General features: G+C 41.7%; 1 protein-coding gene across 12 annotated transcripts in view; it reads right to left on the bottom strand.

Moving 5' to 3' along the window:
- Eph (Eph receptor tyrosine kinase) overlaps window positions 1-27424 on the bottom strand; it is a 167863-nt gene that overhangs the window by 34287 nt on the left and 106152 nt on the right. For all 12 annotated transcript variants that reach the window (XM_046630807.2, XM_069136936.1, XM_069136939.1 and 9 more), the window contains exons 4-6: window positions 3963-4248; window positions 2743-3279; window positions 799-959 (exon numbers count right to left, since the gene is read on the bottom strand). In XM_046630807.2, coding sequence (XP_046486763.1) covers window positions 799-959; window positions 2743-3279; window positions 3963-4248 — 984 coding nt within the window. The remainder of the gene's footprint in view (window positions 1-798; window positions 960-2742; window positions 3280-3962; window positions 4249-27424) is intronic.

Here is a 27424-nt window from a genome sequence, read left to right as displayed (position 1 = left end):
ACTCGACATTAAAACAAATTTTGTACTTCACTAGGGATTTTATTAAGTATATATTAGCAGTACTGATTTGTCTTAAAACAATATTATACATGTATAAATAGTAAATATTGTTTTAATGACATCTTTAATGTACTACATTATTCAAATAATCATTGAAATGGCGGATTGGAGTATACAATTCAATAGTAAAATCACAAGAACTGATTGCTCAAACTAGAAAAGGACCTTTTTTTATATCCAACGTACAATTTTTTACAATATTATACAAATGTTGAAAAAATCTCGACTGTCTAAGTCTAAAAAAATATGCAGCATAAAAAGTATTGATTATTTAAATATTCCTTCTTTGAATAATCTGACAATAAGACCTCGAAATCGGAAAGTCGTGTCTTTCACGGAAAAACAGCCGAGATATGAAAGGGTTAAAAGATGTTCAACAACACGGCTATTACGAAATTTGAAAAGTCCCTATCATGCGGCATAAAAGTTTTTTCACATTAGCCTATATTGGTGCATGCGATTTTTTTTTTTAATTCGTCAGGCACTCTGTTGAATTAATTCAATGGATGAAGAAAAGGTCGTTTCCAACTTTTCTGGTAGTAGGGCAAGGTAGGTATAACATAATATATCTGTCAGTGTGGGTTCAATGGTTTTTTTTCAACAGTAATGGTCTGGATATGTTTTATATATAGACATAAAAATGTACATTGGAATATTGTGGGTGAGATGACACACAAAAACAGATTCAACAGCTTTTTCCACTTCCACGATAAGTACTTGAAAGTTTCCGATACTCACGGTGTTTGGAATGTACTTGACCCCGTTGCTGCAGGCGTCACAAACCACTCTATAAGTTGTGTCGGACCTTTCACCCTGCACGTGTGGGGAGTTCCAAGAGAGGATTACCGTAGATTGATCCACAAAATTGACTGTCAGATTTTGCGGCGCTGACGGGGGTTCTGTCAAATAAGGATAAACGAAAATTATTAAACACTGATTCGGAACGGCGTTTTCATTCTCTTCGCCTGGATGTCGACGTGACAACATATATGTATACGCAGGTGCCTTTAGCACCGCGGATTAGGGATATAAACTCTCGTATACGCGTAATTTCACGCCGTGATATCCCTGACAATCTTTATCCGTCTCATACTTTTAAACTGACAAATGAACCGGAAATTTGGACTAAAGAGTTTACTGACAACCAAGTACCAAAGTAAGGCTTAGTCAAGAATCATTTCAATGTTGTTGGATGCTCATGTACAAACTTTTTCGCAACTAGTTTTAATTATCACTGAAAATTAAGGGGTTGATCAAACTTGAAGTTAGATGTACACTTGGAATTCACTTGAAGGAACGTGAACTCAAATGACCTCGTTGGAAATACTTGACTCATTCGGATTCAATTAGTCTTTGGATTCGTGAAGTGACTCGAAGGTAGGACACTACTTCGTACCTCGATGGTCAAACCCATGGTCAAATTATTCTACTGGAACAAAGTTTATAAAAGAACCTGCAACTTCGTAGTTCCGTGAAAAATTCAGCAAGTTATAACGCATTCCGTATAAAAGGTGATGGTAGGATAAATGTAAGCGGAAACTTGAATCGATTGTGCTGTTGAAATACTCGGTTGTCGGCAAAATTCAAGATCAAACGAACTTCTCACTTGACTACCTTGCCTACGGCAGCCGTAAGCTCGGGTTAGACTATGTACCTAGCGAAGTAGCGCCGCCGTAGGTTAGGAAAAACGCTCATAGTGCAGGATCTCATTCTAAAAGCCTTGGTTCTAATGACCTGAGCTACGGTGAAAAACTTGGCACGTAAAGCAAACCGATAATTATTAATGGTAAACGTTGTCAACGAGTTTCAGAGAATATTTCCAAGAAATATTCAAAGACCACTTATACATTTATCCAGTGATGTCGACTTGCAGAGAATTGAATACACCGTTTTTTACAATAGATGAAAAAAAAAAATCTTGCTCGACAAAACAAATATGTCACAAGTGTTATATATTATACAAGGCTTGACGATTTTGTAGCGAAAATACTAGTACAATTTTATTTTCAACGATACAATATTGCCCAATAACGTTATTACCGTCGCTTCGTTGAGCAGATGAAACTCTATTGTACAGATCAGATAGAGTAGCTTCGTCGAATTTGCGAATTAGCCTCTACTAATTGGATCAGCAATATCCATCATCGATTAGTTTGCGATATGTATACAGTTTGCTAGCTAGTACCTTCCGTGTCAAAGTTCATTGGCTCGGAAAGTGCATGGGAGGAGCTGATCAAGATGTACGTACAATATCAACTATAATTTCGTCAAATTTTGAAACTTGACAAATGAACGCAAAACTTGAACGTTGAAGGTTACAATTATATTTTGCACTCGCGGTTATCACCCGATTGATCGGTTGTAATTTTTCAATAGAAATATGCTAACGAAGGGGGCTGGAAATTCGAAGGACTTCGGAAACACTCGAATGATTTTTAGGGATTTAACGTGAATTTGAATGACACTGGAAAAGAATGTTGCAACTTAAGGAAAACGATAGTGTACAAACAATGAGAATCGAACATAGGTAGGTTCAAAACACGCGTGTTAATTGTGTTTTGATTGCTTTCGAGTGATTCGAAACTCCGTTCTCGGCAAAGATACATTTTTTTGCATGTTTCATCGAAGTGACCAGGATTCCCTTTCACCTTTAAATCTAATTGTGTCGAGAGATATACTTACGAGTGCACGGCATGTTCTTGGGGTCCTTTCCAGCCCTGAAGTAGCCGGCGTCACATCGACACTCTGTGAATCCGTAATCCGGAGCTTTGCTGTGAGCCGGGCACGGTTCGCAGCTCTGAGAACCAGCCTCGAACTTGAATTTCCCAATAGGGCACTCGCTGCACTGTTGTTTCTCAACGTCGGCCTGATAACCGGGTTTGCAATGACAGGCACCCGCTGAGAGATACCATTTCCCATCTCCTTTGCAGAGGAAAGTCGGCTGATCGATTTTCACCGCGTTAGCAACGCAGGTACCGACCGACTGCTCGATCTGACTGACTTCTCTTCCAGTCGGCGTTGCCGGGAAGTGAGCAAAGTTAACGCTCACTTCCGGGCAGCTAATGTAGTAGACTTTTATTGCCAGTATAGATATACAGGCGCCCTGATCCCGGAACGCGAAGTATACACCCTTCTTCGTTACCGGTATCGACTTTACTTCTGTGTTTATTATCTCCTGGGTGTTTGTGTTGAATCTACCCTCTCCGGCGGCGATTCGACCTGAGGAGGAGGAAATTACAGGTTGCCTTTTAAAACAGGCTCGTAAGAGCTTAACGATGGATCACGGTGAAATAGGTTAATTAACATTCATTCGTACAAAATCGATTTTTAAACACTCAAGACCTGTGGATAAAACACAGGCCTGCACCAGCTTGATTTAATCGTTACATTACACAATTGCAGTTTATTGGTTGATGGATTGTCCAACAGGCAGGCAAGTAATACATGAACTTTTATCGGAATTCCGCACAACTGCAGTTGGTTCTTGTACATAAGGGTTAGGTCTGCTGAATAGGTAAGCAGTTTTTCGAAGGATCATGCGCCATTTGAAAAAAGGCCAATATTTTTTTACAACCACAATAGAGATGCGAAGATCAACTTTCTACAGTGTTATAAGAAATTATTGTCCCTATCACGCTTTCATAAAACCACAAATTAATATGGCCAGCTAGTTTTCAGGGAAATAGAATAGCGCTCGTTTTTCTTAATCTTATTTTTCCCATTTGATATTTCATACGGCTCCAAGGCGTGATTTCGAAACATTAAGAGTACAAGGCAATTTCTGAATTGAAACAGTACGAATAGCGGAAAACTGCTTGTTCATTTGATTGGACGAAATTGTAGACGCCTTTACAAGGAATCGGTGGTGAAAATGATTAGAGGAATGACTTGCGTATAGTTACCAATGAGTTTGTAGCTGTCCGGTTCCCATGGCGGTGGCTCTTTGGTAGCTGCGTCAAATTCGTAATAGAGAAGACTGAAGGTTTCCTTGCAGCTGAGAGCGTTACCAGGAAAAAGCGAGCAGTCTCGAATAGTGAATTTCACTTCTATGTACATCCGGTTCGCTGGTCCCCTCTCTATGAACGGTGTCCATAGCCAGTTGTTAACGTTGTTGTAGGCCACGTCGCAGACTACGTAGCTTCTCCAATTTATACCCTTTTCGAAATTCGTGAACGACTCTTCGACCCACTGTAACAAGAAACGACCAGCGTTACCGTACCCATACTCACACCGCAGGGACACGCGACACGTCGCCTATCCGAAGCGTGTACACACGTCGAGTAACACGTGGCCAATAAATAAGGGCAGCTCCTTGCTCGAAAACCCACAAACTTTGGTTACAATTAGACTGGAATTTCAGAAAGGTGTGCATGTATGCGTAAATATACTTATACGATAAATGCCTGCCTGTGGACTTTAAGGATATATTTATAGGCTTAAACGACGCCTTTTCTCAAATTTATGCTCTGGAAAAAGTGGCCCCGATTTCTTATATCCATTTCTTACTTTTGTTTCTTTTCATCTCTACTCAAGACAACACGCTATTGATGTTTTATAACACCGTGCATGCAGGGAAAGAAAATAAAATTTTCTCCGTTCGCATTCCCACGACACTTTAAGGGTCGGAAGATCGGTAGTAAATTTTAATCGAGGCGTGTTCAAAGTAAAATGTTGAGCGTAAAGATGAGGATATTAAAAAGGTAAAAACTCCAAACTCGTGGTTCACAGTTTTGTTCAAATGCCATTAAGGCGAGAGCTGAGGATTGCAAAGTGTTTCGATTTTGAAATAAATCAGAGCACGTTAATGACGGGTATGATTAAATAGCGGGCTTAGTTTTCGAGCCGACGTTTATTACAGCGACCAGTGCAAAAATTCGCGGGCGCGGGCTTTTTCCACTTTTGTAAGTTCCGTTGTAGGTAGCAAAAATTTCTCGAAAGAAAGCAGAAATGGAAACAAAATAACAGAGAAGAAAATAATTGTTTTTTTACGACCGATATAAAATTTGCCGCAATAAAGTTAAATTAGTTTTTCTTCCCCGTAGCATAGATATGGTGTACGTATATAATATATGTGAGCCATGGGTCTGCACATCAGGTTAGGCATTAGAGGTATGTACTACGTATACATATATATATATATATATATATATTAAGCCTCCCCGCATTTTATTGTGATCCGAAATAACTCGGCTTTAAATTTACGCCCTTAACTTGCGGCACTAAAAATACGTTAAAGGAATTTGAAATATTTCTCTCTTGCAGAAAAAAAGAAGTGAAGAAAGTAAGTAAATTCCATCTTATCTTCTTCTCCTTCTTCCTCTAGTTATTCGCTTTCGCGGATACCTCGAGGCGTGCACATATATACACGCTAGCCTGAACTGCGTCCAGTATACATCTACATATAGCTAGAAGCGAGTGTGAATGCGAATAACCAGGGACCGGTGTGTCGAGGGACTAAAACGATAAGGTAATTTTTTTCCTCACTCTGTCATAACACGGTTGCAGTCAGGCAGGTCGTCCGTTTTCGAAATAACTTTTGCGTACGCTTCGTTAAAATTGAGAGGGAATCGCGTGTCGTGTGTGCGTTATAAGAAAGGCGTGAAGAAATGTTACATCACGAAGAAGAAAAAAGGAACCATTTCTCACAGCCCGAATATTTTTACCCCATTAGTTGAAATTTCGCAAGCTTAGCAAAACATTTGTTTTTTTCTTTCTATTGCTCGTTCTGTTCATCCTGAAAAACAGCATCTTTCCTAATCCCAATATTTGTAATTGTTTATACGTCAAAGAACTGAAATTTTTTTCCCCCTCAGACCATTTCAAATCAAGCACCAAGAGGTGCCTCATTCCATGTGTCTCTTTTCCATTCTAACAACGGGTAAAAGGTACGCTTATTTCAGTTCCTTCGCATAATTTTCCAAAATAGCCGTGTAGTAACGTTTCACAGTTGACACATTCATTTTAATGTCCGTAATCACACATAATTTCTTGCGTACAGCTGGAAAATTTGGCTTCGACCGCCATTTGAAGCAAAGGGTATAAAAGGTAATGATTTTTTCCAAAGCATGGTAAAAAAATCCATCTTTATTTTTCAAGATAATTGAATTACCTTCACGATTACATCCATGTGAGACTATATTTCTTATTATTTTGGAAAATACTGCGCAGAACCTAGAATACGTGATAAGCTTTTTTACATTTTATTTAAATGGAGAAAAGTTACCAGTTGCGAGAAATCTCTTAAGAGTCAAGCTAAGAATCCTATAATTTAATGGAGGACTTTTTCTAGAGAAAACAATGATATTAGACTTTGTCCCAGCAAACAAATATGTTGCCCTAATTTCCAATTCCATTTTCCCTGCATCCAAGGAGTTATTCACATGAATGGTGACATCAAAGATGGACGCATGTAAGATTTTCCATCCCTGCACTGTCAACACGAACTAAGCCGTGCATATTTTATTCTTCTTTGTTCATTTTCACCCAGAATATGTACATATAACTACAATCATTTCGCGCTAGAGAGCGAGTCAATTTCCTCCTGTACCCCGACACTGTAAATGCAAATTTTCACCGCAAATGCAGCAGCAGAACCAGCAACAGCACTGGCAGCAGCTGGCATATTTGCCGCGTTAGTGAACACGACGTGGTACGGTTTATATAGCTATAGGTATATAGTCTCAAAACGAAAACGATCTCAGGGACACCCCGAATCGCTCATATAATAACACGCGGATACGTAAAACGATATAGGTTTTTGACTACTACTTACGAACGATGCGGCAAATGCGTAAAAACCTACAAATGATTTGCGTTATCCCTTGAATCAGGTATGAGCTTGCCAAATACCGAACATTAAACATGTGCAGGCAGAATCCGAAACTATTGTACAAGAGGGATAAATATTTCATCGAGACGTATAAAGCTGTCTGTTTGGAGTAGAAAATAAACTTTGTTTCCGGTGTTGGTACGACAACGCTCGATACTGGAGGTACATTGTATTGAATGGTGAAGATAATACTTATTATGATAATAGCAAGATAGGCTTTAGTGTAAGTAATAACACGCATCAAGAGCACTGGTCTCTTGACACTCACAGAGAGCACAGATCTCTCAATGAAAGCACTGGGCTCTCAAATCCACAGAGAGAACTGGGCTCTCAAACTAAATGAAAGTGGACAGAAATAAGGTAGCTAAATGGAAATAAGATAAATTATCCGCGTTGAACTCACAGTCGAAAGGGAAAGAAAACCTAGTAATTGAAAACAAGGGTAATCAAAAAAGATAGCCGGGATTGAATAGAATGGTAAACGCCGATAGCAAATCTAGTGTAGCTCCAGATCGTACAACCGCACTCGCTCACCACCGAACACAGAATGTGATCTGATGTGAGCTGTGTTTCGTCGTTCAAAATCGGATTACCGATTGTTGTCGTGCGATCGATGTTGGTGATCGTTAGAGAGTTGTTATGATCGGGCGGTCGGCTGGTCTCCAATACATGGATTCAGAAACAAAGGCCTTGACGTGGACTGAGGTTGCTTCCAAATCCAAACAAAAACCGTTTTATCTAATTCGGGCAATTTTCTATACACGTATATTTGAAAGAAGTAGAAAAGCAATTGATCGGTTTCTATACCAATTTTTCAAATAGTCGCGTTGAGTTGAAAACGGAACTTCTTACGAGAATCTATACTTCTCAATTTAAGATTGGTGTTTTCCTGTGTATTATTGTGGTTGCGGAAAGAAACTTGTAAAAATGTATAAAAATAATAATAATAATAATATTTTTTTTTATTCAAGTGAGATATAACAGTATCAGGGTTATTTGAGGGAGATTATCATCTTGTTGGATGTGTGAGTCGTCATATTTTATTTTTGTATTGTGTGCGTGGTTGCGATATGAGGCGATTCCTATCTGTAGAATTGTCGCGTTTATTTGTGTGTTCTACGCTATGTTTTATTGTTTTCATTTTTTATTCCTCGTCTTTTTCTGCGTATTGTCTTCGTAGTTTCGTATTCAGTGCGTTGTAGCTGACGATGTCTCCTAGATTTACCGACATGCTGTTCATTGCCGTTGGAACGTAGAAGTTTTTCGTTGCATTGCCGTATGTGTTGTTGGATCTTCCGATAGTATAATGTTGTACGTGCGGTCTTACTTCACGACTTTTGATACCGGGTAACGAGAATTTGTCACGTTTATAAAATTGGATGTTGTATTATATTAAATTGTATAATTAGAATACTTCTCACTATTGATATTTTCTACAAAATAAAAGAGATTATGTCTCGGAATGTGTTCCTTTTACATAGTTTGGAAATTTGATTTTCTAACACTCAAGCACCCCAAGTATTCTGAAACTTCAACAGTAACCCCTTTTTGTCTAATTCCTATAGAATGAATCGACCAGCAACGTGTTCATTTCATGTTAAGCTGTTTCGTCTTGTATACCAATCTGCATCGCAGCCGTTTTTCAATAAAAGTACTAAAATCACGTCCCTCAGAGTTCTCGGAAACAGCCTCGATGAAATCGATATAATTAAAAAGAAAAACGTCCTGTATCAAAAAAAAAAACTTCGCCACATTGTGCAGTTTTCTTCATAGGTATTCCCCGCGACAATTACGGGACTGCCACGGAGGGGGCTCCAGCAGTTGGTCAATATTTCCTATTTTGGCGAGCCAGTCAGCAATAATAGGTGCGGACTGCCGTTAGAAATAAAGCTAATAAAGTTTCCTCCACCCCTGATGGGTGAGTAGATGTACGAAGATCGTGTGCCGGGTTCTCCACAAGCTGACTGCCAGGCGAGCCTGTCTGCAGCAACAGGGATGAAACGACGGGCCGGTTGTAAGGCGGGCAGCAATATCTCCCATCGTACCATCATTGCAATTCCAGCGGCGTGCCGGCGGAAAACGCGCCGCACCCTGAACAGAAAGTTGTCCGGGGTGCAAGGCGAGTGTCGGGTCTTGGGGGGCAAGGACGAAGGCGAGGGCGGGGGTGGAGGCCCTCAGCCCTCGGGGGCGTCGGCGAGATGGGGTGGCGCGAATCTTAATATATATTGACTTGGACCCTTGTGCTCTTATGTACCCACCGCAGCGAAGCTACATAACTTTCCTCACGCCTGCAGAGCTGCGCGATCCGCACACGCACGCAGTTTCACGCATCAATGAGTCCCGGTGCGAGTCTACGGAATGCGTTCGTTCCACGTGTCGACTCAACCTGCCGCCTTCGACTAGGCTTGTAATTAAAATTCTCCCTCAAACACATCCGGGACATGACGCGTGAAAGTTGTTACAGTTTTTGGAAACACTTATGTTTTTTAAAAAAATCAACCCTTCAATGGAGCGGCGCAATCACACGAATGAACTGTGAAGTCGCCGAGTATTATACACCCAGATAAAAGTTTTATCTGAATATTGAACCTATTAAAAAATCCACCCGCTCGAAACAAAAATTTATCGCGTTGAAATAAATTTGGATGGAATCAAATAAAATGTTCTCGCTTACTCCGAGTGAATTATTCGACAGGTTCATGTTAAAGTAAAACCTTTTTGTCTCACAATCAAACAAAACCAGAAGTATTTCTTTGCTGAGTGTAGGATCTGAGTAAATCGCGTTCTATCGTAGTATGCGTACGGTATTTTTTGTGGAAGTTACGTAAACAAATCTTGTAACTTCTGGAGCTGTTTTATTGACGAGAAGATGTTTGAACTGTACGCAAAATTTACAAGAAATACAGGATTCCGAGCTGCCCCTGTAATTCAGCTAAGAAGCTTTTACTTGGGGAGGCTTCTTAGTCCGCAAAAAAAAAAAAAAAAACTGGCGTTCCGGTGGAAAAAAAAATATTAAAAAAAATTTCTCCCGGATAGGAAACAGTCCAACGCCCCATATTGACGCATGCGAAAGTTGACGTAATCGTAATACAAGTATTTACCCCAGGTCTAACAAACACGTGCACTGTGTGCCTGCAGGGATACAGCTATAGGCGGCTGTATATATTAATGTGCAGCAGTGAAGCATCAGGGGCGGGAGCAAACAGAGCGATATTTAAGACCCATTTGACGGGTTCGCGGTTTTAAGCGAGATTTGGATAAGCAGGGCAGGGGTCGATAGAATGGGATGACACAGGCAGCCTGGGGAAGGAATGTTATTTATTTGAGGATTTCTGCCTCTGGAATTGAGACATTCTTTCATGGGAAATCGCGGTGACTGGCATTTTTCGTGCGAGCGAGCTGATATCCTGCAGCAGGGAAAAGTGCATTCGCTTTACGTAATAAATGCGTGATGACCTTTGGCTTCTTTCTCACCAGAATTAAATTTGCAATCCTAGGAATTTCAAACAATTCAAGCCTCAATATCCAGTTTCATGACATTTCTGCAGGTTTTTCCAGGCAGCCTACTACGATGACAAACCATACGATAATATTATAATAATAATTCTTTGATTTTAGAATTGATGTAATGACTATAATCTCTGATAGAAATAATGTTTTGCAGAATGGAGTTTTTGTTTTTTAATACAAAATTTGTGCGGCACAATCTCTGAGGCTATCATTCACAGATATGCAAGTAGAGCCTCACTGCAGTTCTTACCCCGGGATAACCCAGCCGGAATTATTACGTGAAGTCGAATGAAACGATACTGTTTCAACGGACGAAAACTTTTTTACCCACACATGAATCCCTCGTATATGCGCCTCGTCCGCTTACTTCTCGTTTTATGGCTTTTTACGGAGGTCGTCCGAGGGAGGGCTGGAAGACCTTTTGACTTATCCGTTTCTCAATGTGGTACAACTTACTGTACCTGCGTGGTGTGCATGTGTGTGCACGTGTGTACGGCCAGTTTCGGTTGCTGCCGTCGCGACGCAGGATTAACCAGGGACAGAGAGGATAATGGGGGCGTGGACCGTCGAGTTTTCACGCAATAAGCGAAGCTGGTCGCGGAGATCAAGCTCCTCTCCTCTCCTCTCCTCTCCTCTCCACAGCGAGTTCGGTGAGCTGATGAAGTGGCCCATTGTTGGTTAGCTTTTTCTAGGCCATAACCGGCAGGAACGAACCCAGCCGGACGGCAATTGTTGTCGCCGAATGATGAATCGTGGATAAATTAGAAGATAGCGTCATTTCAGTAGACTTGGCCGATTGTGGACTCTTGACCATCCGTTCGTTCGTCCTCGGTGAAACCGGCCGCATTTTTTACCACGGGTACACAACGTTAACCAACGATTTATTAGGTAACTCTCAGCTGCTGCTGACTCCGGGGATGAACGCCCTGATCCTCCTCACCCACGCGCTCCACGTTTCTCCGCGCTTCCTACGGGATTATTATCCGCGCCATGGTTCATGCATGTGCGCCGTATAGACGCATCTTTATGTAACTGCAAAGGCAAGGCTGTAAAGTGTCGAGAAACAGCTATGCGAGTTTATTCATGACTGTGTAATTATATTGTTTTCTAGCTACAACAATAATTTGCATTTCTCGCCAGCGCACCTTTATACATATAAGCCGTGCGATGAATATCATTGGACATTAAAGCGGTAATCACGGCCAAGGAGTATACCTGCGGCTTCGAAAGTGACCAATTCAATGATACAAGTGTTTTCAGTAACAAGAAATACTAGCTGTTCGTAATGTTTTGCATAGCCAAAGACTTGAATAAACTTCTTTACGCCGAGTATGAAGAAAGCCTTACACTTCACTGCAAGAGGAATGAACGCATTGAAAAACCACAGCAGTTATTGCTCAGGTATGCGAAGAGTTGAAATGATTTTCATTTTTAAATAGAAACTTGCAGACCTTGAAAGTTTCTTAATAGATGCATTTTCACTCTTTATGCCTAGAATTTTTTCGTCCATATGACAATTGTTTGCTACAATGATAACGGAAAAGCAGAAGACAAAATGTTGGGCTGATGAATGCGCGAAGCGCGGTTTTAAGAATGTAACATAGATCACACATTCATTTCTATATTATACCGAGAGGTTGTCTTAAAAGGACTTGCTTGAAAACTGCAAATCGTCTAGTTTATAAGTGTAGCCAACTTCATAAAAATGTTACCAACATGACAGGCGGAATGACCAATGCGTAGTGGATATGGACGCGCTGTGACCCGGCGATTCTTAGTAGGTGAAAGGTTAGGGTTGGCTGTCGCTTGTCAAACGAGCGATTCTAGGGAGTTTGTTCTTGTCGGCGAAGGTTTGCATCAGGCTGGGAGAACGGATGTCATCCAATCAAAATTGAGGAAGTCGAATCGCGCGCGTTTCGAACAAGTACTTTCAAGAAAACCTGCCGGTATAATTCTGCGGAATTCTGTGATGTAAACGATATTTATATATAGTTTGATGAGATTTCTATGAACTTGACGCAGAATTTCGGATGTGAAGGTAGGTATAAGGCATCTACGCAACACACACCATTACATAACGTCTGTCGCGTGACGTCCCTTCGTGTCATCCGGAATTGGATGCGTTCGTGCAATTGCATTTTCCGGGCTACTGAGCAATTTCGAAAAAGAAGCTAAAGGAGAAGGGAGATAGAGAAGAAAAAAGGAATAAAGATGAAATCTGAAGGGTTTCCAGCACCGCGCGAAAAGTGCACCGCCGTCGCGCCGCCATCGCTGAGAACACGGTAGTATTCTTACAAGATGAAAGTCAATATCTTGGCGAGATTGGGGTGGACAGTACAGCTCGGGGATCGGTTGAAAAGCAATTTGAGCGCGAAATTACTTCGGACGAAGAGCCGCGAAGGGCGAGGGGGGGGAGTCTCGACCCTATTGTTCCCGTTGCCGAAGAGGTGCCGTAAGAGTCTCCGACAGCTGAGAGCCCGAAAAGAATTCGAAGACACGAAAGATGGGAGAAAGTCGATGAGAAGCCCACGAAAGAGAACCGGCGACTGCTAAGCGCTCTGAAGGGAGAAAACGCGAAAGAGGAAGAATATCGTGGAGTGCGAATTACACGCTCGTGGAAGCGTCCTGCTCGATGCTCCTAATAATCGAGGGATCGTACAATGGTTTTGCTATTTTTTGACGAGCTACGAACTGCATGAGACAAATAAAAAATAATCGTTTTGTGTAAGATTGTTGCTTGCAATTGTTTCGATGCCGATCCAGTAAGAACCCCGGTTGGCTGTAATCCGTTATTTTTAGTGCTTAAACCATCATTTCTCGCACGTAAAAATTCATGGAAATAGTTGACAAGAAACGTTTAGACACGTATACCTTGCTCATATGATTCTCAGGATCAAACGGATAACTGGTAACCGTATCGAAAACAGAATATGGCATCTTACTTAAAACGTTGGTATGGCAATGCACGCCACATTGCTATAATTATTCTGATTCGAGAACAGTATCCCATGGCATGAGAAATGTAATTTTTTACACGGCTTTCTACAGGCGTTAATTAGAGTGGATTATCGAAATGCTAATTCGAAATTCCAAATGACGAAAAAGTCGGCTCCCTCCCTCTCGGATGCGGAGCCTTCCGTAAGCCACCCCTGATCACGTGTAGTACGAGCGGAGGGAAAGAAGGGCTGTTTCCCGTTTGTAAAATCATCACGAATTAGTCGCGAGCTCACATTGTACGTACGGCAGGAGGATCTATGTACGGGATTTAATATAGAGGACGCGGGGCACGATGGTGCGGACCGATCGCCCCCACGCGACGCGTCACTTTGACGTATTGCACTCTTTGGAATCCATTATATAGTCAATTACTTGACTTGATGTGTAGGGGAGCTCGATCCCATTTCTCGCCCCAAAATATGCCCCCGGCTCCGTCGTCGATCGACGGAAACTGCAGTTTATCCCTGACCAAGAACGGCGCCTTCATTATAATTGGTCCCCAATCGGGCTCTTTTTCAGAATTTCGAAGAATAATACAGACTGGGAAGATATTTCTTGACAGCTGATGCGGACTCTGCAGCCACACAGGGATATCTTGTCAGAAATGGCAGTACAGACGTCAAGTGTCACATAATACAAATTAACTAACGACGTGATTTTCTTTTGTTTCGTAACGTCTGTAGCCCAGGCAATACACTCTTCGGAATGTTGGCATTCAAGTGCCCAAAAACCAGTCATGGCAAATCAAAAAATTTGTTCCAGAACTTGACGAAAAGGCTCAGCTACTACCCCAACCATTTGGTCAATGTTTCGAAATTTGAGTTCACGTGTATAGTGGACGACACATCAACTCTTGATCGGTACACGAATTTTCCCTTACCAATACTTACGCTGTTTTAGTTGCAGGAAATCTCAGTTGGTGATGGAAAAGTCATATCACGGTACACTGTGCTTTTGACGTTGGGAGTGCTGTTTCTGAGACCTTAGATTATTCTTTGTCGAATAAAAACTTTGTGCCAGTATGAATTATCATGTCTCATAGCCTCACTTATCATGATTCTGATAAGTATCATTGTGTAATGTTTGAGTACACTTGTGGTAAAGTTCATTTTAATGTTTAATCCCTATCAGGTACAAAAACAATCGAACTCCGTCATTTATTCGTAGATACTTACATACGTTCTTAATTACAGTACCGTGTTTACACCGCTGCAGCGCTGCACCGATACATCATTTTGAAAAACTGTGCTCAGGTTTTTATAATGGTTGAGCTGATTAGGATGGATCTAATAGGTTCGTACTACCATTCAGATACTCCCACATTTCGTTTATTTTCGTCCGATGTCGTTCGGAGCAACTACTGCATAATTCAAAAAAAAATGTTCATCCATTAGTGGAAACTCGGTACTCTAAATTTTCAAAACTACGAAACTGTAGATTAAAAATTTGAGTACACGTCCAACTATGCAGTAGTGATACAAACAAATTGATTATAGACTACGAGTTATCCCAATCAAGATAAGAAAAACCATCAATCCGCTGATGAAGTTGCTGCAAATGATACTCTGAGTAAAGGTAGCGTTCTGAATGCTTTACAAAATTGACATAATTATTGTACATCAGGAATATTCACTATTCTCAAATATGCAATCTATCAAGCACTCTACAACTTGGCGCAGCTTTGCACAGAAACAACTCTGCGAAGCGATACTGTATTAAACATTTCTCCGGTAAAGTTCGTACTCGCATCCATCCGTAAACTGCTACACCTGCGGCTCTATTTATGATATTCCTCAGCAGTGTGCCAAATATATTTTGCTGCACAGCAGTCACGCGTAAATTCAACAGCATTGAATTATGGCTGAAATTGGACAGTAACCTCCATCGTACCCACGCGAGAGTATACAGTATAACGAAACAGCTCGATCCGAAGGTCTGATACTGTAGGTATAGTACCTACAGGAAACCGAGAGGATCGATGAAAAAGGAGAAGGGCCAAAGCAGCGGTAAAGGGCTTGTCTAAAGTTGAAAAATCTGTGAGACAGCCGCATTTCGAGATATCGTCTGATGAACGAGAGAAAGGAACAAATGTTGAAAAAAATTGGGACATCCAGGTGCGTAATTAAGCTGATTGTGTATGCGGAGGAGCGTTGGTACCCGGGCGGCATTGATTGTACCGAACGGGGCGGAGAAATGATAATCAAAGGCGTCTACCCTCTGGGGGTCCAGAAGAAGGAGTAGGTATATGGCTGCAGGGCGTTGGGCTTCGGGACGACAGACTGCTCTGGCATGTACCAGCGATGATTCATCCTCCCGGACGGTGTTGTCCGGCTATTGTTGTCCCGAAATGACGGATCCAGCTTCAATTTCAGGAGGTGTCCAATCCCAGGGACGAAGGTCAGAGCCTCCGGAGAGTCGACCTTTCCTCCTCTCACTTTTGGGGGAGACGAAGTTAATTCGGGTGCGACGAACGTGATCGGGAAAACTAATCGCAAGCGCCCCGCGCACAACAGCGCAGAGCACACCGTGCGCAAATATCGCAGGTCGGTTGGTTGTGTAGACTTATATAACAGTTGGCGCCGCGTACGTGTCGACGCGAAGCACTCGGGAGATATTGGGTTTAGTGTTTATAGTTGACGCTCTAAATTATTGACCCTCGAGGGTTTACATTGGGTGGTAGCTTGTTCACGTACGCATATGACCAAAACGCACGCACCTCTGTCGTGTTTCCCGTGCACAGGATAAACGCTCCGTCTGACTTTGACGGGTCACTGTGTAATCCCAAAAATTTTCGATCCGGTTATTCTACGTTTATTTATGCACATCGCTACACGAATCGGTCCCGGAGTCCATAGGTGCAACACGACCTATTCATGTGTATCTATTTATGATGTCCTGAAGTATGCTACTAGAACAGTTTCCCGTGGCTATTTGATGTCCATGTTTAACCCAACATGGCATTGTCATTTTCTGATGACCAAAATCCGTTGCAAGATTTGAAAAACTACAACTGCAAAAATATTTAAACATTTATTACATATTAATGGTTATTTTCTAAAACTTTATATTTTTATAAAATCACTATTGCAGCAGAAACTAGATTTGGGAATTTTTACGTAAGTGAGTACGTCTAGGTTTTTGTGGAAAACAAGAAAAATCAACTGGGCTAACAGGACCAGTCCTAGAACTTGCAATTATTTGCGATAGTAAAAATCTCAGACAAAAAGATTTCGATTTTTGCAACTAATTCGATAATAAATCGACCGATTTTAATGAAAATCCAGTCAGTTATAGATTAGGAAACATCGCATTGATGATTCAGGTGAAAGGCATAAAAATCGGCTTATTCGTTCGCGAGACATCGTCGAAGAAAAAATTGATTAAACACAGTAACAAATGTTTATCGGAAACTTGTGAATAATGATTCTCTATAAATTCCGCTGACAATGAACGTTTGGCATTCCAGCATCTTCGGTCCTCAACATTTTTCTGGACTTCATTCGGTACCTGTTTGCTATAGAGCACTTCGTCGTATCTTTACTGCCGTGGGACGAATTGAACTAAACGCTAGCGATAAGGATGTTTCACACGTTCGAGATTTTAAGCACCAATAATTCAAAACCCTCGCTTTATCTGTCAAATTATTATTTTACTATTAGCCGTATTCCCAAACCATGTTTGTGTTGGTCTATTTTTTGCTCTGTCATCAATTTTACTCTCTACTTTTCGGACTATGCTTGTTTTACCTTATCAACATGATAAGATGTTTGAACGACTGGAACAGTTTTTTTCCCCCGGGCCAGACCAAAAATAATATACCAGTCTCGTATCGTTGGTAAGTTTTCAAGCCTTATTAAGGAGGGCGGTGGCGCGAGCCTTTGTCTCATTTTAACGAAGGTAATGAAGCAAAGATATTGAAAGATGGGTTAGGGGTGGTGAGATAATATATACATTATATACACATTATAAATACAATATACATGTTACATACATTACATATTACATTATATTATATGTACACGTACATATACGCGTAGATAAAAACAGGCATACGCAACCGTATGAATCTAGCTGTACAAGTAAACGGGCCTTGTTTTCCCCTCGGTAAAAAAAAACCTGCATCGAAAAATAAGAAAAAATATGTGGAAAAGAAGGGTTCGCACATCGTTGGAATTATCTTCAGTCGGCTCGCGTCGTGGACAAAATGACAGTTAATAAGTTATTTGATAAGCCTCCGACCCCCTCGACGTCACTCGACGTCACCCGTCCTCAACCCCCCGCTACACACAAGCTACCAACGTTAACGCAACCTTGGTTATGACCTCGAATGAGTCCATAACTGCTGTCGCCGGTAATGCAGGCGCAGCGGCGATGCGAAGAGCCGCGTTCCCTCCTCCTTGCAGCGGCAACCGGACGCCGAATTAACTCCTCTACGTATTTTCGTCTTCGCTCGTTTTGTCATTGTCTCGCCGATAAGGATCTCACCTACACCCTACACGCACACATGTGTACTTCTGGCCCCTAATCGTAGGCGAGAGGCCCGTATACGGGCGGTGCACTCTAGGCATAACCGCTCATCCAGAGCGCACGAGCGCACGAGCATACATGCGGCCCAAGTGGTCGTATAAAATATGAGAGGCATTAATATTCTCTTTTCGGAGGTGGAAGAGGAGAAGAAGAAGGAGAAGGCCTGGCGGAGGAGTTTCGGTCGCGCAGGCGACATACACACGACCGAATGATACATTTTTACGCATCTTATACGTACGCTATTAGTGACCCTGAAAGAAATCGAGTACTCTCGGAGAATGATAAAACTATATTTTCACGTGATTGGAATCTTTTTCTAGTGACCGGACCAGTGGCGATAACTCATTTTTTATACCAAGAGGAAACGATGAAACTTACCAGGTTGAGCGTCCGAGTGCGGGAACTTTGTCGGAGTTTCATACAGGCTAGCCATCTGAAGCTTCGAGTTACAAACGTCACTTGTAAAGGTTACGTGGGTGATGCGAATTTTTTTTAGGTTAAAGAGATGTAAAATCGTTGACTTGGTGATTCGAGAAAGCTTGGCGAAATTTTGTTATTAATTCGCTGATTACCAACGACTGCTACTTACTGGTTATCATAAAAATATAATTTCAATCCGCTAATTGTCGCAGAAGAGTTTAGCACCTCGTGCCTCGTTTCGAGTAGGTTGGCTCCCCTGCCTTACGGACGAAACTAACGCTTCGGTACGTCTTGCCGACCAATAGAGTTCAATTATTGTGTGCATGCGCAGTCGGTCACAGAGCCTGTCAAGTTTAACCGTTTTCCCTCGGTTTACCGAATTCCCACCGAGAACTGGTTAACCTGCAATATTTAGCGTTATGCATACGGGCTTGCAATGAATCCATAGAACTTCGAAAAAACTCGACAAGTTTCTTCGCAGATTTTCAAAGACGAGAATTATATCGTTTAGCCTGATAGTTTGGCGAATCTCAAACGTAATTTACTAAATTTCTGGATCATTTACGGAGTGAACAAATTCGTCCGTTCAACATTCATCATCTGGATCTTAACTTGACTAGAGATTTGAATTGAAGTTTAGTAATTCGAGTAAATATTCTTTCAACGTCAGTGTCCGCTTCTCTGTGTCCTGCAGCACGGTATTATAGCTGGGAGGCTGAATCGAGGGGAATGACTACGAGGGAAGAAGGGCTGCTCGCCATTCCACGGGATCCCTGAAACGTTCAGCGCGGGCGTTGGATACACTGAAATTGGACCGTCAAAGGACGAATTCACGTGGAATAATGGTCCATCGTCGTGATGCCGGGCGGGAGGAACGGCTCAGCGCGTCTTCCCGCAGCCGCACCAGATAATATTACTTACAATCGTTTTCCCTTCTGTCTACGCATTGCCCCCTCAGCTGCCGTTGCCGTTCGTGTGCCGTGGCAGACGGGGCAAGGCATAGCGCTTCTCTATACACTGTACAAAAGATTATATAAGTAATAAGAAGGCTTTGTGCAATTACAGCAATTTTCTCAAGCGTTAAACTTGCCGCGCAGTCTTTAAATTGTGCGTGTAGCTGCTTCGACTGAAAATTTAAGTATCTGCTGGATAGAAGTAAGTATCTATAATCTCAAGTAAATGTTTCCTACAACAAATTTGACGATCCATCTGAACTTGGCCAGGTTTAATAAAGGTTAGGCACGTTTCACTTGGCATTCTTCGGGCGATGGTAGTCAAGGTAGTTCTCACGTTCGCAGTCAGGTTTGAACGGGGTTTGACCAATGCACAGTTATTATACTGCCGGGGTGCTGAACGTGATGGTTATTGTTGAATCGATCGTACATTTTCGCAGAGTAACGAAATATTTCGATGACTTTGAGAACCTGTCGGCCCGTACGTAAAGATACTACATTTTGGAAGCACGTTTCGGAGCGCCGAGTTTCACATACGTATAGATCGATAGATGAGGGTGTGGGAACAGCAAGCTGCGCTGTATACACACACATAATTGTGATAGTAAGTATGTGTATAAACTTGTCGTCGTTCTCGTTGAAGCTGTCGTTCGTCAGTAGTTTAAATTTATCTTCTCCTAAAGCGATAACCGTCGATCTGACGCTTGACGGTCGTTCGAAAGAATTAGGGGCGGCCCCCTAACCCTTTCAGTCCTAATTTATGTGGCATGGAAATAGTTGAGACTCCGTACCGTGGGGGCCAAGCGGACTTCCTTTGCCGTGATGCTGCACGATAATTGGTGCAGACTTTTATAGAAGCGCGTAGGTATCAGGTGCGGATGCGAGGAACCATTCGCGTGACGCTTGGTCACCGTTCACCTAATCGTCCGGCGGATAAGTTATCCTGGATTTCGGCTCACAATGCCGTAATTACAGTAGATGCATGCTCCAAATTTCATTTACGTCGCCTCGGCAAGGTACAATAATAACATTAAACTGTGGCCGTCAGTTCGACAGTCGGGACGGGTCGCGTCAATTATTAGATCTCAATTCGCCAGACTCTCAACGTGCGCGTGCAGCTTGTCCTCTTCGGTTTGTGTAGCTAATGAAGCGCGAATTGTGGAGCCGCCACGTACATCGTAAGAAAAAAAGTTTCTAAATTTATAAACACTTGTAGCGATTTCTCGCGTTTTCAGAATAGTACATTTTTCACTTATGAAACAAATATCATTTCAGATAATTTTTCAACTTCTGAGTTGTGGCTTGCGTTTTAATTTCCCTTTGCGCAAATTAATCACGTGACACGTAGGTGTAGAATTTCAAAATGAAGGCAGATTCGAGTAAAAGTTCTTCATCACATACTAGGACATTCTTCGTATCGTGAGTCTTTCGTAATAAAGATGTTTAAATGTAGGAATCACTCAGAACCGTAGAAAAGGCCGACAAGAACTAGGTAGTAGCTAAAAATTAAAGCGTCCAACAGCTTTCCGTTTGTCGCAAGTAAAAATCGTCGGAATCCATCGTCACCGATGATTAAAAATTATTTGCACGCGGCAAGATTTTTAGGATAAATTTAATTTGGATCGATCAAAAGTTCTTATCGTACCGATCACAAAATCCAAACCGTCCTTTAATAAATGAAACTACGAAAATACTCCCTTGCCAAAAGCCGACGGTAATATAGGTTTACAGAACGTACGCGTCATTAATCGTCTGGTATTCTATCGATAAGAAAAAAAAAATATTGCCACGTTTCGGCTGAAAGCATAGAAACTTAGCCTTCAACGCGGCGGAAATGGCAGAGAACGACTCTAAACTTAGAAGCAAATCCACTCCAGGCATGGAAAGGGTGACCGCTTTGGAGTGAAAAAAGAATTCTTGAGACGGGAAATAGATGAGAAAAATATGGTGAGTGAGGGGAGACGAAGTACCGAACGTAGCGTAGGTAGTTGGTAGGTGTACGATAGAGCGCGGTGATGGAGAAGCCGAAAGAATCGATGGCTTCCCGAAGAGTACCCGGCTGCTGCGAAATTTTATTGTGCCTTAGGATATACCCATCCACTAGAGAATGGAGAGTAAATATGTTCGGAGTTTGGATCCATCCTCTATACGGCTGGTGAGAATTCGTACGTGTTAGGTGTTGCGTTGCGAGTGTGCTCCAAGCGGACGTGCAACCGAGACTTCGTTCCAACTCTCCTTACAGCACCTAGGTACCATCTTTTCCGCGCTTCTAATAAATTTCGGGCGTGACTTTTCTCCTCAGTTGTTTCGTGGATAACTCGCCCTGCCTTCCCCACGGACACAGAATGCTTTTTCTCCCCACTGCATCACGCTACACCGGTGCTGCATGGAGTCGGTATGGCGTGCGAAGAGGCTCCTACCTATACGACTGAACACACTCGTATGCACGTACGTCGGGTTCATAAATCTATCAGCCATTGCCTCGCCTCGCCTGCCCGTCTGCCACAGTACAGGGAAAGACCAGGGCTGTATTTATTGACACAAGGTGTCAAGTATGTGGCGGCGGCGGCAACTCGAGTGTGTTTTCCCCGTTGATGTGTTTGCTCCGCGGCTTCAAGTGTCTCTAGGAGTGGATTAGGCCCTCTATACGTATTCCTTCCCGCGTTAACTTTGAATAATTATACCTGCGGTGGATGCGGGGAAACGTTACGGGCAGCCTTTCTCCTCTAATTTTCACTAATTTCACCCAGTCACATCGAGTTATAACTTCTTCTACCCTGCAAGACGTGGATCGGAATACCTTTCGACGCAAACTTCTTACTCAAGGATTGCTTGAGCTGATCTTCTCGGTTTGACTTGGAGGCGTGAGGTTTCATTCCGCGAGTCGTACGTATATAATATACTACCTACATACATAGGTATATACGTTGATTCGCTGGTGAAATTGGAAAGGCACATACCAACCCGGCAGAAAATAAAACTTGTACGAGCATGTGATAAAAGTTGGAGGTTGGCTGATGAAGGTTCGAAAAGGTTCGAGGGTATTATTTACTGCTGGTGAAGGATCTCGCATTGTTCGAACGTCGGAGATTAAAGGATTAGGGAGAGCGAAAATAATATCATTGGAATAATGTTTGCTAGAGGTTTAAGGTGCGCATTAAGTGAACAAAGATTTTGCACGCTAGCGCTCCTCGTGCACCTGGAAAACCGGTTATGTCCCTTGTGTTTCTGGAATTATCTAATTTCACGAAACTCTGCTAGTATGGTGTATCCGAACATCAACCTCGCGGGCTGAGAGACAACAGCGTTTAATTCAAACCAAAGGCTTTGCTACGAGAGTGTCGAGCCCAAAATCATTACGAAGGCAGCAGTAGGTGTATATTTCCACGGCACGTTATACCTACGTCGACTCCCCACGCGAAATACATAATTACATCCCGCGAAGTGGGCATACATCGGGAACGTCATTTCGGGACAACTTTCTTTAACCCAACCTCAACTCTGCTGAGCTAGGTATTGTTAAAGAAAAGTGTTCATCCATTCGTGCAAGAATAAAGAAGAATTCAAGCTACAGACTAATTTTGAGCACTAAATCTATCTGAAATTCTTACTTCGCTTGGACATATGAAGTGTGGTCAGAAATTCCCGCATTCTCAGCTCAGGTTTGAGGCTAAAGCGATAATCAAATACCCTAAAAGTTTGAACTGGATCACTTGAGGGGTTCTCGAGATATCGAATCTCGAGTTTGAAGTTGTAGAACCAACTCCGAACGCCTACCCCTATCCGATAACGTCGGGGGCGAAGATTTTGATCAATTTTCATTTCTTCATAACTTGGAGCATGTGGCAGCTGTCGAGCTGGCTACATTACGCCATCGGAAATCAATATGCCACAGTGTTTTCTCGTTCAGAATAAGCAGCGTTTGATCAAAAGCTCCTCCTCACTTTCTACATCGCCCATAGTTCGCGATCCTTTACGCATCAGGAAGTTTCACAGGGTTTTAAGTTATTACTGACTAACTGTAAGCATCCGAGTTATAATTTTCTTTCTTTCTTATATCTTCTTTGTCTTCTTCCTTTTACTTGTATATTTTTTTATTTTTTTAGGATGTAATTATGATATAGCAGCTCTCGCTGCAAGCGGGGTCAAAACAGAAGGAGGGAAGGAGGAGTAGCGAGATAGCGCGATATAGCGAAAGAGAAAAGGCAAGGAGGAGGGCGGGTGGGAGGGAGGGAGGGAGGGAGTTAACCAACCAACCAACCAACCAACCCTCTGTAAAGTTCCTCCTCGTAAAATTCCTAATTAAGATTTAGGGCGAAATATGACGGAGCTGGTTCTCTCATTGGCCAAGGCAGAGGTCCCTACCCCGCAACACGTATACAGTTTGTACCATCGTGCGCGCACATATACACGTAATGCCTGTGTACTCGGTATATAAGTAGAAGTTACACTTGCCTAATAATACCATGAGAGCGAGAGAGGGGAAAGAAAAGGTAGGGGGTGAGAGAGCGAGAGAGAGAAAAAGCTAGCTACATTATCCCGAAAAATTAACATGCAGAGAAACCGTAGACGTTGCATTAGCCGAGTAAGATGAAGGTCCATAGGTTTGTCGCCCTGCGGAAAATTACTACCGGGATAAAGAACTGATTAGCACAAGTGCAGAGAAGAGAGGGCATTTCTCTATGCAAATATAGCCAAGTTTCACAGTTGTGTATGTACGGCATGCATATGCTGGACCATTTACTTGTACATGGGCAGCTCGGAGCAGGAGAGTTCGGTGACTGATTCAGAGGGCCTCTTCCACTATTTGCAGAGCAAAATCCTCGCCGGAAAAACCCCCGAATTACTCAACCCTCGCTCGCTCGCAGCTTTGCCTTGCAGGCCGGGTCATTCGTGTCAAGTGCCGCGGAATATTGTCTCTTGTACCTTACATTCAATGCTACAGTTTGATTCTGAATTCATACACGTTGACTGAACAGACTTATTGTTAGTGCGCACGACAACGATACTTGTTTATGGAAGCATTTGATAACAGTGTTGTTGGAAAACTCTATTTATTGCGTTTTTCCACAATTTTTATACCAAGCGTGTTCTTTTTTTCCTCATGTAATAGCTACGCGACATATATCCTTCACGATGATCTGACACAAACAAACAACAAACCACGTTTCTTGTTTGTTCGTTACTCGCCAAAGTGATATTGTAACTTATGCATTGGCGAGTGTTCTGTCTTTGCTGTTCTTGACAAAATAACAAAAGAATTCTCAGTAGATGATCAAGTAATAACCAAAAACTTCAAAATCTCGTTGAGTCTATACGTACAGTATAATGTTATGCAGATACGGCACTAAGGCACGAGGACGTGAGATGAACTTTTACAAGACAGTTTGTCCATTTTGTTCTCGCAGAAGTTCGCGTATTTCGAATATCTCGTCTTGTCTGAAAAGGTTTCCATCAAATATCTTTGTTAATAACTCTAGGTATTTTCCGACCTGCAGCTCACTCCACCTGAGAGGAAATGAACAATTACGATTAGTTAATTGGGTAAAAACCCTAGCGGTCCGCAACACCGTGTATATACCTATATACATATAGACATTCATGTAGACATATACATATATGTGTATCAAAGAATCGACTTTTTTTTCAAAATTAAAGTTGAAAATGTTGTTCAAAGTGACGAAAAAAAGATGCTGTCCAAGTTTCAACTCTTAACATTAATATTTAGAGGTGCCTCACTGCAATGTTACTTACATAACATTGGAAATTTTTTTTTAACTTTGGAATTTCATAACTCGTCAACGCAATATCGCGATGATAAGACCAGAACGTATTTTTGTAGGGAATTGAACACTCTACGAAAAAAGTCTACCATCATTTTATGATACATCTACTCTTTCAAAAGTTATCCAAGGTCAAAGGTCAACATAGGACCTTGAAAAACTTTTGAAACAGTAGATTTATCGTAAAATGATAGGAGACCGTTTTTGTTGAGCATTCAATTCCCTAGAAAAATACATTATTGTCTTATCAGTACACTAACGCGTTGACGAGTTATAAAATTCCAAATAAAAAAAAAAAAAAACTTCCCGAATTATCTAATTGGGAAATAGAAAATAATCGCGATGAGCCACCTTTAAATATTTATAATAAGAGCTGAAACTTGGACAGAATCTTTTTTTCGTCATTTCGAACAATATATTCGATTTGAATTTTGAAAACAAATCATCGATATTTTTATACAGTCTATTATATATACATATATATATATATAATATTCTTTATTATACATTCTAAGAAGAATTGAGAAGACAGATACTTGTAACAAGTTTAAATTAGAAAAGTTGATGGTGATTTTAGAGAAGCTCACCACGCCTCTCACATCCTTTCTCTGTCTCTCTCTCTCTCTCTCTGCCAACTGTTCGTGCTTTACTTTAGAGCAACAATCGGATCTTTTATTTGTTGCTATGTCAAAACCAGCTCTACCTCAGCGAAGATTTACTCAAACTGAACCTTGTATCCCACTTTTTTGGAGAAAATAAAGATTCGTGGGACGAGAAGAAAGAAAAAGATTTCCAGCCAGTCATAACTGCACATTGTATTTTTCGTTAAAGACAATAGGCTGGTGTTTTCCTTTTTTTTATTGTACGTTTCGAAAGATAGTATTCAAGTTTAATTCTTAACTGTTTTTCGATTTTAAAAATTTCGAAATTCATCAGTTATTTCCAATTTTAGACTACCGACTAGTAACGTCACAATACCGTAACCTTACAATGAAGCTTGAGCCCCTGTAACATGTTCATTTTAGAATGTGTGATCAGAAGGTATAAAAATACAATGATAGTTACATGTGACCTATCAATTTCGATGATAAATTAGACAAAAAAATTTTTGTGGGCGATGCCATTTTTACCCGCTTAGCATAATTGTAATGATGAAATTTTAGAAAATGTCTACCATCTGGAGACGCTGTTAAGAATTAATTTTTATCTTTTAAAAATACAATAAGGACAGAGAAAAGAGAAAACTGTGTCCTGTAAAATTGGAATTACAAGAAACAATTAATGTTGTTTTGTTTCTTTCTTTGTTCCAAGTCACTCCGGAACGAACTTTTAGAAACACATCAACGTTATTCAAGAGTCTCTTATTATCCCTCTTTCGCTTTCTCGGCCAGATAATAAGGCAGATAAGACGTTAGGCCGGAGAGTGAATTGATTGCGTCTTCTTTTGAATACTTTATTTCCTCGTTAAGACGAATAAATAATTAGGCAAGTGTTGGCCTCCACCTCTCCTGCCTCCTCCTCCTTATCCTCCTGACCGTCGCTCCGTGGAGCACCCCCTACTCCGAAAGAGCAAAGCAAAGCGATGCACTAATTTAACAAATAAATTCATGAAGCCTGTACACATATAACGCGCGAGGAGCTCTGATTTCAAAATTAAATCTTAAACAGATGGAATTCGGCCCACACGCAGACACGCGCTTCTCCTCCTTCTTGAGCTCGAGCGGCGAGTCGTCCAACCGCCAACTAAAATATATCCCTCAGTTAAAACGCTATCAGTTCTAATAAGCGATAATTTATATCGCCTGTGAAACGAGACGAAACAAATAACTGACTTGCCGAGTGCGGCGGGCGGCTTGTTCGCTGTCACGTAGACGCGGAATGCACGCCACATATTCACATACGGGATATAGGATGAGATGATCTGTGCGCGCTGCGATAGAAAAAAGATATCTTTGGCTCGATAATTCATAATCATTATTCTTTTCTGGCATGCGTATATGGTATATGTAGGTACCTATAAGATTGCGTTATTGACTCGTCTTCGAGCTGGTCTGGTACAGAATCCAGACCGTTCGTATCAACTCCGGCACTCTGCATCCCCCCGGAGCCGACATAGCTCCATGAATTTGCTCCGTCATAAATTATCACCGTTCCGCCGTTTTTTCCCCATATCCTTTTACCCTCGCTCGCCGTTTTTCATTTATATTACAAACTGATATCGCGTCTGACCCATACTCATATAACGTGAAATCCCCCTCAGACGCTTGAAAAATATAACACTTGTCAACGTTGTTCCAGTTGGCGTGTGATCCCTGGAACGCAGGAGGGGTTCACCAACAGTTTTC

This window comes from Neodiprion pinetum, chromosome 6, assembly GCF_021155775.2.
Source record: "Neodiprion pinetum isolate iyNeoPine1 chromosome 6, iyNeoPine1.2, whole genome shotgun sequence".
NCBI lineage: Eukaryota > Metazoa > Arthropoda > Insecta > Hymenoptera > Diprionidae > Neodiprion > Neodiprion pinetum.
Note: the sequence above shows the minus strand (reverse complement) of the source record. Positions and strands in the feature narration are given on the sequence as shown.